The sequence below is a fragment of the Caenorhabditis briggsae genome (genome assembly GCF_000004555.2).
Source record: "Caenorhabditis briggsae complete genome, chrV, whole genome shotgun sequence".
Taxonomy (NCBI): Eukaryota; Metazoa; Nematoda; class Chromadorea; order Rhabditida; family Rhabditidae; genus Caenorhabditis; species Caenorhabditis briggsae.
In genome coordinates, this window is record NC_013488.2 from 17,663,116 (window position 1) to 17,676,702 (window position 13,587).

At 37.4% G+C, this 13,587-nt stretch overlaps 2 protein-coding genes across 2 annotated transcripts in view; both read left to right on the forward strand.

Moving 5' to 3' along the window:
• Positions 1-21: 21 nt before the first annotated feature.
• Positions 22-4,267, forward strand: CBG17808 (the record flags this gene model as incomplete). Its single annotated transcript, XM_045238486.1, has 4 exons — positions 22-109; positions 2,129-2,345; positions 3,848-4,016; positions 4,070-4,267. The coding sequence occupies 4 exons, from the start codon at positions 22-24 to the stop codon at positions 4,265-4,267; spliced, it is 672 nt and encodes a 223-aa protein (XP_045096308.1).
• Positions 4,268-8,573: 4,306 nt separating this feature from the next.
• Positions 8,574-13,587, forward strand: part of CBG17809 — a gene marked incomplete at both ends in the record, with an annotated part of 18,805 nt that continues 13,791 nt past the window's right edge. The window contains 5 exons of the mRNA XM_045238487.1: positions 8,574-8,627; positions 9,659-9,868; positions 10,610-10,812; positions 11,603-11,777; positions 12,946-13,296. Coding sequence (XP_045096309.1) covers positions 8,574-8,627; positions 9,659-9,868; positions 10,610-10,812; positions 11,603-11,777; positions 12,946-13,296 — 993 coding nt within the window. The remainder of the gene's footprint in view (positions 8,628-9,658; positions 9,869-10,609; positions 10,813-11,602; positions 11,778-12,945; positions 13,297-13,587) is intronic.

A 13,587-nucleotide genomic window follows, 5' to 3' on the forward strand; every position in this document is an offset into this window, starting at 1 on the left:
ACTTCTTGCTGAAATCAAACTATGATTTTCGAAATATTCCTGCGTGTAAACGACTTACATAAGATGGAGGTCCCAGTAATCCTGGCCGCTGATCGTAACTCGGATTCTGGTTCAGAGGTGGAGGTGAATGGGGGCGTGCGTTCTAAAATCAAAAATTGTGATTTGAATTGATTTGGGTTACTGTAGCAAAAATTAGGACCCGTTTGAAAAGATATGAGTTCTATAAAATTTGATATAAATAGTTATTTGAATATCACTTCTAGAAAAACTTACTTTACAATGTGGGCAAATATTGCAGGATGATTGGAGAAGTTGACCAAAACGAGTGTCGAGCTTGCCTTGTTCCTCTTCATTCCATTGTGGGAGACATCAACAAGCTGTCGCCCGGTCGAATTGTGAGCTCATCGTCAGAAGTAGTATCGAATCGACTTGAAGTAGAAGCCGTTATCCATCTTCGCAGACCTCTCCATTTTTGTCTTGTTTCTTCCAGAAGCTGGAAGTAAGAGCCTTCCCGCAAGCATGATCCAATCCACAGAACGACTTCTATGTTGCCGTGGCTCCTCTTCTTGAATCTTGTGTGTTTTGAGCTCGGTCGAGAATCTCCTTTTCCTTCCGGATCGCTTCCGCCTCTCTCGTATCGTCCTCCTTTCTCTTCTGGAGTGCGGCTGCTTCGGCCATCCTTAGCTTATCCTCCTGCGGATCGTCTCCTCCTTCTCGTCGTAACTCCTTTTCGGCAAAAGTTCTGAAAATTTTTTATACAGAAATGAAACAAAAAAAAACATGACACTCACCTTTAAAATCTTCGAATCCAAAAAATATAGAATTTCCAAAAAAAATCAAAAAACTAGAAATTCTGAACCCATACACACTGGGTCTCAGAATAACTAGGAATAATCAGAATCAGAAAAATAAAAAAAGAAAGGTCCCAAAAATTCAGATAGGGTCCATAGGAAAACTAATAAGACAAATGGAAGGAGCGGTGTTTTATACCAAGTGGGGGCGGAGCCTAGCGAGAGGAAGAGAGACGCAGAGACACAGAGAAAGCTAGACATATGGTGTCGGGTGTCCCGCCAAACGATCATAAATGACGCATAAAGGAAGAGAGATGAGAGACGCAGAGAAAAAGAAAATAAACATTTTCTTTTTGGCGGAACGCCGACAATAAATGGGTATGGGAATTGGAAAAAAAAAGAGAATTCGAAATTTTTTTTCGAAATTTCAAAATTTCTGAAAATCGAATTTTAGACAAGTTAATGAGGGTCCTGGGTCCTGGGTCCTGGGTCCTGGGTCCTGGGTCCTGGGTCCTGGGTCCTGTTTTTTTCTCAATCACAATTTCAAATCTTGAAACGTCATCCCTTATAACACCGAACGGTGTCGGCGTTCCGTCAAAAAGGTGTCTGTTTCTCTGCGTCTCTTCTCCCTCTAATCCTTTTTTTTTGTTTGTCTAGCTATGTCCCCTTTTGGCGGTACCCCGACACCACCTGCCTAAGCTCCGCCCACTTTTCTTTTGTCGGGAGCCGACTTGTGCCCCCCCCCTCCCGGTGTTGGCATCCGGCCAAAACTTAAGCTCCGCCCACCCTTTGGGGGTATATAAAACACACGATCTGTCCATGATCATTAATAGTCTTCTTATGGACCCTATCTGATTTTTGGGACCTTGTTTTATTTTTCTGATTATTTCTAGTTATTCTAAGACCCAGTGTGTATGGGTCCAGAATTTCTAGCTTTTTGATTTTTTCTGGAAATTTCTATATTTCTTTGGAGCCAAAGTTTTTGAGGTGAGTTTTGAATAATCTAGATTTATTTTAACATTTCTAGGTTTATCACGTTTTTAGCTTCAAAATGAGCCTAAACACGATATGTTTCAGTGAAAAGCTAGATTATCAAATTTTCAAAAATGACCCTGCGCCTTTAAATTCAAAAACTCAAAAGAGTTAACAAAAAAAAGGGTCATGTTTAGGCTCATTTTAAAGCTGAAAATGTGAAAAAACAGGAAAATTTAGTTGAAAATGTCTTAAGTTACAAGTTGTTGAGTAATGGTCTTTTCAGAAAGAAAATTTTGTCTGGAAAATTTTGAAGTGAGACATTTCAAAGATTTGAGACATTCAACTAAATCTGAAATTTTCAGCTACTTCACAACAAGACGTTTGCGTTTGGAAGCATTCGGACTTTCAAGCGGATCAGTATTTGCCGAGTGTCGTAATTATACGCATCTCCGGCTACGATTCAAGGATATTGTGGTACCACAACGTCACACAACACATGCCTGACAATGTTTCTCGAGCGACTCCGGACCACAAAGGAAGCGCGAAGTCTGCTTTTTGTGTTCCAACCGCACTGAAAACGTGAGTTTTACATTTCTGAATTTTGATCGACACTACGTTGATTTTCAGAGCAGCCGTCGCTCGAGTCCACAACAACAACAAAACAAGAATGAAGAAGAGCCTGACGTCTCTCTCGGCAAACGTTGCCCATATTCCGAATCGCAAGAATTAAAGAACTTTTTGTTGTGGAGATTGCGAACGTCGTGACCAAAACCGGTTGCACTATACGTGATGGTTTATTGGTGGCCACAGACGACCATCATGAAAAGGTAAGCTTCATCAGCTTCACGATATGTTTCAGTGAAAAGCTAGATTATCAAATTTTCAAAAATGACCCTGCGCCTTTAAATTCAAAAACTCAAAAGAGTTAACAAAAAAGGGTCAAGTTTAGGCTCATTTTAAATCTGAAAATGTGAAAAAACAGGAAAATTTAGTTGAAAATGTCTTAAGTTACAAGTTGAAAATTTTTCTGGAAAATTTTGAAATTTCTCGAACTTTGCTAGTTTACAATATATTTTGCAATTTTTTACATTTTGTAGTTCTTTACAATTCCCGCTTGAAAACACCCAATCGTTTATTTCCACAGACCTTAGTAGACTTTTCAAACAATTATCGTATACTTTCAGACTTGATGACTCCTCAGTCTACGTCGAGGGAGAATATATCGGGACTTCATTTTAAATGATCCTCATCAGACGTCGGGACTTGTGTTGCTCATCACCAGGTAAGAGTTCTTTTCCAATCATTTTAATTAGATTCTCTGAAAGTTCCAAAAATATGATTATTCATTTTTGAATTGCAAAAACATTTTTTATATCGTAAAACCTGTTATAAAAGGGCCCCCTTAACTTTCAAATTAATACGAAAAATTGAGAAAAACCCCCTCTGAAAACTTATTTTTAAGAGCAAAAAAAGAAAGCGTGGTCTACTGGGAAAACCGTGAAATACCGTAAAATAAGAAGGAAAATTTTAATGGAACAGTTTTGAAGTTTCAAATTAAAGGGGGACTCCGACCAAAAATTTTTGTCTAATTGGATACGTTTTTGATACTCGTGTAATTGAGGGCTATAGCAGCGAGAAAGCGTGGTCCATCAGAATTTTTAGTTGCGCAACAAAAGTTTTTCGATACCTATTGCTCGTGTGGTACTGTATCTTCCCCGTGTCTTCAAAGTGGTGTCATCCCCCTCTCTATAGACCTCTGTTTTTGGTGTGTTGCGCATCATTTTACTCTCACGCTTGCGCAATCAAAGTAAGGTTATTGAGGCGAAGATAAAGAGAGAGTGCAGGTATTATTTTTTTTTCTCCGTGTCAAAAAAGGGGAGGGTGTGCGATGTTAAAGGTTTGTTCCATTGGATTTTCCTGACAATACCATAAATTACCTTAAGGTCTTTGAATGCAGGTTTCTACCGTAGCTATTTTAGAAATTCTCTCATTTATGCTTTGAAATGTATGGAATGCTCATTTTAATTTACAGTTTTTGTGGAAAAAACAATTTTAAAATGTATTTCATTTCAATTTTTCAGAATCAAAATCGAACCGGTGCATAACGAAATAAGTATTGTCGAAACTCGAACTTTCCCAAGAGTCGCCAAGTTGGCTCATGGGGTGGCCAACCTGGCCGACGTCCACAAGCTGAAAGACTTCCAGAAACAAGCAATGCGAATCGCCACACTCCCCAAAAGTTTTCACACGGTAACATTTTGCTTAAATATTTTTGGAAAAAAACAATAAAATAAATTTTTTAGAAACTGGAAATGATCGAATTAGACATCTTCGTGGGCGGAACAATCAATTGGGCACAGCGCGTGAAATCCGAATGCAGAGAGAACTCAGTTCCTTTGAGACAATTTTACATAGACTACAAGTACCATATGCTCCGTGAAGTTGGATACGAATTTTTGGAAGGAGAGGAAGGAGTTATGAATGAATCAACGCTAAAATAAGCGAGTTGGAAGAGATGAGCGAGTTGGAAGAAGGCGATAAGGTAAGTTGGGCCAGAAATAAAGAAATGGGTTGATATATGAAAACACTACATCTTTTTAAAACAATTCAGACTTTGTAATTCACGTCTAGAAGCCAAATTATGGGCGTCAAAACATTATAGTTGAACTCAAAGAAAAAACTGTTTTTCCGTACAAGTTTCTTTTTGCAGTGGTTCATCTCGAAGGACAGGATCAAGGAGTTCATTTCTTCTTTTTTGCTGAAACAACTCGAACAAAAAACTAACAGAATCTAATCTATTTTTAATCAGAAATGCAATATATTAGGTTGTTCCGAAAGTTTCATTTCCTCTCACTATAATTCATTATTAATCAATTTGGAATCTGATTATCATGTATTTTAATGTTTTTTTTTTCCTTTTTTTTCCACGATTCTTGCAATCGTAAATAAATAAATAAATACGACCCAAAGGAAGTTGCGAAGGCTGCCAAAAAGAAAGCTAAGGCTGAGAAGAAGACAGATGAGAGAAAAATTAAAATGATAAGTTTCCTTTTTCCCAATTTTCGTAATTTTGATTTTCAGAAGATTGACTCCAATATGCCGATATCTTCACCTGCCGAACCCTGACTTTCTCTCCGTACGCTCCACTTCAAAATATCGTGTGCTATCGATAAACATGATCCCTTTGACTTCCTTTATCTGATAAATAAAATATCTGAAACAAATTTCATAACAACATTCGAATTTCTCAAGTCCTCAGCTTCAAAATGAGCCCAAACACGAGGGTGTCTCATTTCTCTGCGCGCTCTAGCCGACAAAATGGAAACGATATGACCCCCAGGACCCAGGACCCAGGACCCAGGACCCAGGACCCAGGACCCAGGACCCAGGACCCAGGACCCAGAATTTCGGATCTCGGATTCCGGATCTCGGTTTCCGGATTCCGGATCCTGGATCCCTTCTCCGGGATCCCCTTTCAGTAGCCTAGAGAAAGGAAGAACTGATTCTTCCCTTCACTTCCCTCTTCTATTATAGTTTGTTTTTTTCCTGGCTTTCTAAACCATTTCACGTTTTTTTCTTTTTTCCCCAAAAAGTTTTTTCACCACGTTCAAATAATACTTGAATTTTTTTTGAAAAAAAATCTTCCTTTCAAGCTCAATTATCTCTGTTCCTATGAAAGATATCAAAAAGTGGTCAACTGATAAAATGTTTATCATAATATTAACAACATTTTATCAGTTAACAGCTTTTTGATATCTTTCACAAGAACTGAGATAATTGAGCTCAAAGTTGACGGTCAGGGATAAACCCCCTATTTTATGATCCTCAACTTTGAGCTCAATTATCTCGGTTGCTTTGAAAGATATTTCAAAAATTAAAACTGATAAAATGTTTATCATAGTATTGCCAACATTTTATCAGTTGGCAGAATTGCGATATCTTTTACAGGAACCGAGATAATTGAGTTCAAAGATAATTGACCTTTTGAATTTTTTCATATTTTTAGAAAAATCTAATGTTTTTCATTTGAATTCTTTTCAAATATGTAAATAATGAATCAAGTTATGACTTAATTTTTTTTTTAATTTAAAAATTTGAAAACTACGAACCGGGTGGATTTGAGCAGTACCCAAGCTAAAGGCGCATGGTCCCTTTTTGAAAATCGAAAATTTCAAATTCAACCAAAATGGGTCGAGTTTAGGCTCATTTTGAAGCTGAAAACATGAAAAATCGAAATTTCAAGTTTCAAAACTGTAAGAATGATATTTTTATTCGAAAAACTGTTTCAATGAAATGAAAAAAAATTTTTGAAAAAAATTTTTTTTTTGAAATGACTCATTTTTTCTCAGAATTGCTCCAGCCAGTGATAAATGAGTTTGTAGTGTTCGTGGAGTCAAAAGGATACGAAAAATAGAAAAAAAGAGCAAAAAAGTTATTTTTGCTCTTTTTTTGGGGACAGCTGTTCTTTTTTTTCTTCTTCACATGATATCTATTTTCTATTTTTTTTAGTGTTTCATACAAATATTTTAAACATAAAATCATGAGAATTCTTGTTTTTTTTTTCTAGAAAATTCTTTGAAAAAAAGTTTTTTTTTCAATTTTTTGAAAATATCAGAAATTCTGAAAATTCAAAAAAAAAACGAAATTTCAAAATTCAAAATTTCAGAATTCTAGAAATTCAGAAATTCAAAAGTTCAAAAATTCTGAAATATTTTGAAAATCAAAAACTTCAATAAAATTCAAAAAATCTGAAATTCGAAAACTTTTTCAATTTCGATTTTTGAAAATCTGAATATCGATTTCTAACAATTTCAGCTTTTCAAAAAATGTCTGAAAATCTGGAAAACGGGCCTAACACCAAAAGTCTCGAATGTCATAGTCATTGCAAGGTGATAACAGCAGTTATCATTCTCATTCAACTAATCGCCATTGGATATCTCTATTTCACCGTTTTTCCTACCTATTGGTAAGATTCTTGGCCAAAAATTGGAATTTAGGACGTTTAGTGCTTTAAAATGAGCCTAAACACGCCCCCATTTTTGTCGACTTTGAAAATCTGAATTTTTCTGAAACTACCGTAACCTGATTAAGTTATGAGCAATCTGAAAATAATATCCATTTTCGAGCTCGGCAAGTTTAGTGCTTCAAAATGAGCCCATATACGACCCATTTTGGTGGAATTTGTTTTTCTCTGAAATTTTTGTGCAATTTCAGAAAAACTACCGTAATCCGGTGAAATCATGAGCAATCTGAAAAAAATTGGTATTTCTTGAATCAGCAAGTTTAGTGCTTCAAAATGAGCTTAAACACGACCAATTTCGGTTGGATTTGAAATTTTCGATTTTTCAAAATGGACCACGCGCCTTTAAACCCAAAACTTCAAATCACACCAGAATGGGTCGCGTTTGAGCTCATTTTGAAGCACTAAACCTGCTGATTTCAAAAAATAGTTTATTTTCAGATTGCTCAAAAATTACCCGAATTACAGCACATTTTTTCTATGAACCTCTGTGAAATTACAGAAAAACTACCGTAATCCGGTGAAATTATGAGCAATCTGAAAACAATTTGTATTTTCGGAATGCGTAATTTTAGTGCTTCACAATGAGCCCAAAAACGACTAATTTTGGTCGACTTTGAAATTTTCGGTTTTTCAAAACGGACCATGCGCCTTTAAACCCGAAATTTCAAATACCACCAAAATGGGTCGTGTTTGGGCTCATTTTGAAGCTCTAAACTAGCCTAGTTCAAAAATCTGAACATTTTGAAATTTGGTGAAAAAATGACCAAGTTACTGTAGATTTTGTGTTAAAAAAATTTTAAGGACATTCTTTTCAAAAACTCATAACTTTGCTGGTTTTTATTCGTTTTACATGAATTTTTGATTAAATTACAGGGGTTTTTTTTTCAAATATTTCAATTCCAGATTCTTCTCTCCTGGATGCCCACAACTTCATCGAAAAATCGAAAAATTCCAACTTTGTTGTTTTTTTGTGAAAAAAATTATTTTGCAGTTCTAAACTGTCCTATTCCTTTATGTCTTGCTGATTTGTCATATTTTACATTTGTTTTTTTTAAATATCATGAATAAAGTTTTTAATTTCTTTTTTTCCAAATCTTCCCAAGTTTTCTGGTCCATTTTTGACAATTTTCACATATTTTCGAAATCTTTAAATGTAAAAATTCTGAAAATATGTCAAAAATGGCTGAAAATTCAGAGAAAACTACTCCAAAGAAATCCAAACCACCCCTAAAACTCCCTGGCCGAGTTCGCTGGCCTAGAAACCCCCAAAACCTCGGCCACCTCCTCATCCCCAACAAACAGAGGTTATTGGAAAAAGAGACGCATCTTCTCTGCGTCTCTACCTGCACACGCGACGCGACCGCGTCGCGCTGCCTGCGTCTCTTCGTTCTGCGCACTGTTTCACCACCATATGACCCATTTGAGCATCTGCTGGCATTCGCGCCGTTTTATTCGAAATTGGTGGTGTTGCGGACTGCTGCGCTGTCCGCAAGCACCGCGAATTTCACCAATTTCACGATTTTTAGCGGCTTTTTTGTTTTTCGGAATTTTAGACGGTTTTTTCGTTATTTTTAGGTCTAAATCAGTTAGAATTTGTCTGAAAAATCCAAATTTTCGAGCTATTTTTTCTGATTTGAGCCTTTTTTTGATCTATTTTGTTTATACATTTTTTTCCAATTTTAAAAATATACGATTTGCTTTTTTTTTTGCAATTTTCCGGACTTTTGAACCGTTGTTTTTTTCTGATTTTTCTTTTTTTTCCAGAAAAAACCCATTAACAACCAATGGAGGATTCACCGACACCCCCAACAGGACCAGGACCATCGGAAATGGACGAGGTAGGATTTTTGACGGAAAAATCGATTTTTTGGGGTAAAACCCTGTCAAAATCTGCAAATTTGACTGAAAAATCGGATTTCTAGGTTTGATAAACCCTGAAAATCGCTTTTTTTGCTTGAAAAACGGTTAAAATCGGCGAAATTCCCCCCATAAAAATTATTTAGCTCGGTTACTGTATTAAAGGCGCATAGCCAAAACATTCCCGCTGGGTCTCGCCACGAAATTTAAATTTTGATGATTTTAGCGAGAGTTGGTTTAAAAAAAGCTGGAAACTGGTTGAAATAATGGGAATTTAGACGAACTTCATGGGGAAAAATAGCTTTAAAAATACTAAATTTTGCTGGAAAGGCCTTGGCTTTCGGCCTAAAAAATCTTGAAAATCGGCAAATTTCGCGGCAACTCAAAATTTGTGAAAATCGCGATTTTCTTCGAAAAATTCACTTATTTTTGCTTTAAAAATTGTGAAAATCAGCTGAAAATCGCGAAGTTCCTTCGAAGAACATTATATTTTTTGACCAAGTTACTGTATTAAAGGCGCATATCCCAAAATTGTTTTTTCGTTGCGAAACTCCGCTAACAATTTTGGGCTGTGCGCCTTTAAACCGTAACTAAGCAAAATATTTTTCCGGCGATTTTTCTCAGTTTTTATCGAGTTTTTACTATCAAAATTGATTTGAAATGCAAATTTCGATAGAAAATTTAAAAATTTCAACTCAAATAACCCTAAAATTGCTTATTAATTCTTGAAAATCGGCAAAAAAACCCTCAAAAAAAATATTTTTTAACTAGGCTACTGTATTAAAGGCGCATAACCAAAAAATTTTGTTTCGTGGCGAGACTCAGCTAACAATTTCGGACTGTGCGCCTTCAAACCGAACCTCCGATAATCATGTTTTTTCATCGAATTTTCATCGATTTTCATTGATTTTTGGGCAATTTTAGCGATTTTTAATGAATTTTAGGTCGAAATTTATTGATTTTTGCGATTTTTGTCCTGAAAAAGCTCAAATTTCATCGAATTTCCCTTCAGATGTTCGTCAAATCCGAAGATACACCGACGGCTCGTCCAAAACGACAGCCGAAGAAGAACGTACGCTACAGTAACGCCGACTACTTGATGGGCGTGGCCGAAGGGGCGCCAAGCTCGTCGTCCGGACCGCCGAAACCCCAAAAAAGTGAGCTGGAGGTGCCGAAAAGTGCTGCTAGGAAGAGAAAGTCGAATCCGCGGCAAGAGGAGCAGGTACAGTAATCCTTTTGGATTTTCGGGACTAATTTTAGACGCTTTATAGCCTTTTTTGGTCCGTTAGACCCGAAAATTGGTCAAAAAAGGACTAAAATTAGCTAAGACTAATTTTAGGCTAATTTAGACTAGTTGTAGGCCATTTTTAGACTTTACGGATCATTTTCAGATTATTTTAAACTCTTTTTCGGTCATTTCCAGCCAAAATACGGTCCAAAATGAGGAAAAATCAATTTTGCCCTTTTTGAGCATATTTTGAGAAAAAATTAGGTCATGGCCTAGAAACCCCAAAAAATTAGGTCATGACCTAGAAACCCCAAAAAATTAGGTCATGACCTAGAAACCCCAAAAAATTAGGTCATGGCCTAGAAATCCAAAAAATTAGGTCATGGCCTAGAAATCCAAAAAATTAGGTCATGGCCTAGAAATCCAAAAAATTAGGTCATGGCCTAGAAATCCAAAAAATTAGGTCATGGCCTAGAAATCCAAAAAATTAGGTCATGGCCTAGAAATCCAAAAAATTAGGTCATGGCCTAGAAATCCAAAAAATTAGGTCATGGCCTAGAAATCCAAAAAATTAGGTCATGGCCTAGAAATCCAAAAAATTAGGTCATGACCTAGAAATTGCCCATTTTTATCCATTTCCGGCAAAATTTCGCCGAAAATAGGCCAAAACCAATTGTGCCCCTCCTTGGACAATTTTTGGCCAATTTTTGCCCATATGAAGCCCAATGTTTTCAGGCTATGATCCTAACCGACGCCTCTCAAATCCACGTGGCAATGGAATACGAAATCCCACAGAACCATGAGGATGACGATGGACCACCGGTGCTGGACGATGTGGAATATGGAGATGAAGATGTTGGTGTTGGGCAAGGAGGAGAGGCAGATGATGGGCAGGAATCGGATTACGATGAGATGGCACCGGATTTGGAGAGAAATCCGTGAGTTTTTAGTTTTTTCAGGCGAAAATTTGAGACAAAATGAGCCAAATTAGGCCGAAAATGACCAAACATTCAAAATCTGCCCATAACTTGCCCAATAGTCGCCCTAACTTTTTGAAATATGAAATTTCGGGTTCAGCAATCCATGACAACCAAAATGAGCCCAAACACGACCAGGTTCGGGCAATTTTGAAGTGATGGGCAAGATTAGGGCAAGGATAGGGCAAATTTCAATTTTAACACAATTGCGCCGTGAATGGGCTCATTTTGATTGGCTAGATGAGCCAAACTGGAAAAATTAGGTTTCAAACATTTTTGGGCAAGAGTAGGGCAAGAGCAGGGCAAATTTAGGTATTTTTGAATTTTTTTTTACTCCAAAAATGACCAAAAATCGATTTCTGAGCTCTAAAACCTCGATTTTCGAATTTCCCGCCCCCGAAAACCCCCAAAAACATTTTGAAAAACAAGTTGCCACCGGTGGGTGTCGAACCTGTGACCCCCTGGTTCCAAAGTTGGGGATCGAAAATCCCACTAGGCCATCCGAGCACTTTTTTGAAAAATTCGATTTTTCGACGGAAAAATAGGTTTTTAGGGGGTTTTAAGGTCATTTTGAAGCTCAAAACGCTCAAAATTTGAAATTTCAGTTAGAATTTTTTAAAATTTTAAAATTGGTTAATTCCGGATCGAATTTTATGGTTTTTTAGGTCATTTTGAAGCGTTTAAAAACAAAATTTCAGCCCCAAAGTATCAAAAACGGCCTATTTCCAGTCATAAAATTCCCTATTTTCAGGCTAACCAAAAAACGGGGCCGCCCACGCCTTCCAGAAAACATGGTTCGTCCACCGCCAGCGGTTCGAGTCAAACCATCGCCCCGAGTGACGCCACGTAGCATTGAAACGACGCGGATTGCTCAGCAAAACGTTCGTCTGTTCCATCCGGAACTCGATACGACGCCAGAAGGCGACGCTACGCTACAGTAGTCTCGGGATGTCTGACAGAGCTTTTGAGGAAGGAAAGGATCATTGAGCTGCTCACAAATCCTGTGGAATTTGAGCAAATGTGGGGGTGAGTACTCAAAAAAATTGGCTAAAATTGACCAAAATTGACCCGATTTTGGCTTTTGGTCATTGTTTGAACCAACCGTAACTCTGCCAAATTCCAATTTTTCGATAAAAAAAACTCAGATTTTTGAATTTAGCTCGCTGAGAGCTTTGAAATGAGCCCAAACACGACCCATTTCAGATGAATTTGAAAATTTTCGAAAGTTTCCAGGGACCACCATGCGCCTTTAAACTCGAAAATTTGAGTTTTTCAAGAACATGGCATGATTATACTCATTTTGAAGCTCTCAACGAGCTGAATTCGAAAATCTGGAAATTTTTGATTTCTGGTTAAAATTGAGTGGGTTACGGTAGTTTTTGGAATTTTTTGAAAATTTTTCAAAATTTAAGAAAATTAAGTGAATTTCAACCTATTTCGACTACCTAAACACGCGAAAACTGAAAATAACAATTTCAAATCCTTTGGGCATGAGATGGGCAAGATTAGGACAAATCTTGCCCTTTCCCCCTAAAATTGCTCATTCTTGACCAAATTCGGCTGTTTTTGAGCTCATTTTGAGTCATTCTTCAAGCCGCATTCATATTTCTGTGTGAAAATTCAAATTTCCCGCGAAATTCTGGTCAAAATGAGCCCAAAAACGATAAATTTTGGTGTTTTTGAAGACAAAACGTATCTAAAAATGGCCAAAAATCAATTTTCTGAGTTTTAGAACCTCTATTTTTAAATTTCCCGCCCCTGAAAACCCCAAAGAACATTTTAAAAACAAATTGCCACCGGTGGGATTCGAACCTGTGACCCCTCGGCTCCAAAGTTGGGGGTCGAAAATCCCACTAGGCCATCCGAGCAAGTTTTTGAAAAATGTAATTTTTGAACTGAATTATGTGTTTTTGGGTGTTTTAGAAGCGTTTTTGAGCATAAAAATGTCATTTGAGCTCATTTTTGACGCTCAAAATACTCTAAATTGGAATTTCAGTGTCCAAAATGATCAAAAATCGCAATTTTTATGGGTTTTTGGGGTCATTTTGAAGCATTTTAACGCATTTTCTCAGCCTTATTGGGTCGTTCTTCAAGCTAAAAACGGAATTTTGTAACTTTTTTTTCAGCAAAAACACTGGCTGGCTTCTCCCAAAACCGCCACGCCTACCCCCACTGACCACTGAAAAAGGCGCCTTCGTCTTCTATGTCAATGGATCGAGTTGTAAAAATGCGAAAGAGATCTCAAACGACGACTTGCGTCCATGGACAGCTGTCAGCGACGCGAACATTCCGAATTCGGTGAACATAAAGCCAAATGTACGACGCCATGCCGTTGCCCGGCTATCTGGACAGCTACGGATCGTTCGACACGAGACACGCCTCGCTGAGTATCATTTGACAGAGTATAACGCGAGATTACCCAGGGAGCAGAGATTGAAGAAGAAGGTACGGTGAAGAATGTCGAAAAAATGAGAAAAATTCAGCCAGTAAAGACCAAAATCGAGCTTCTCATCGATTTTCAACCTTTAAAACTCAAAATTTCGCGTCTAAATCATCAAAATCGAGCTTCCCCGCGCCATTTTACCCCAAGACACCAATTTTCAGCTCGCTAGCTCGAATTGTCGTAAAATGCGGTGTTTAGTCTGCAAACACCGATTGGGTGCGGACCACACACCACATTTTACGACAACTCGAGCTAGCGAGCTGAAAATTGGTGTCTAGGGGTAAAATGGCGCG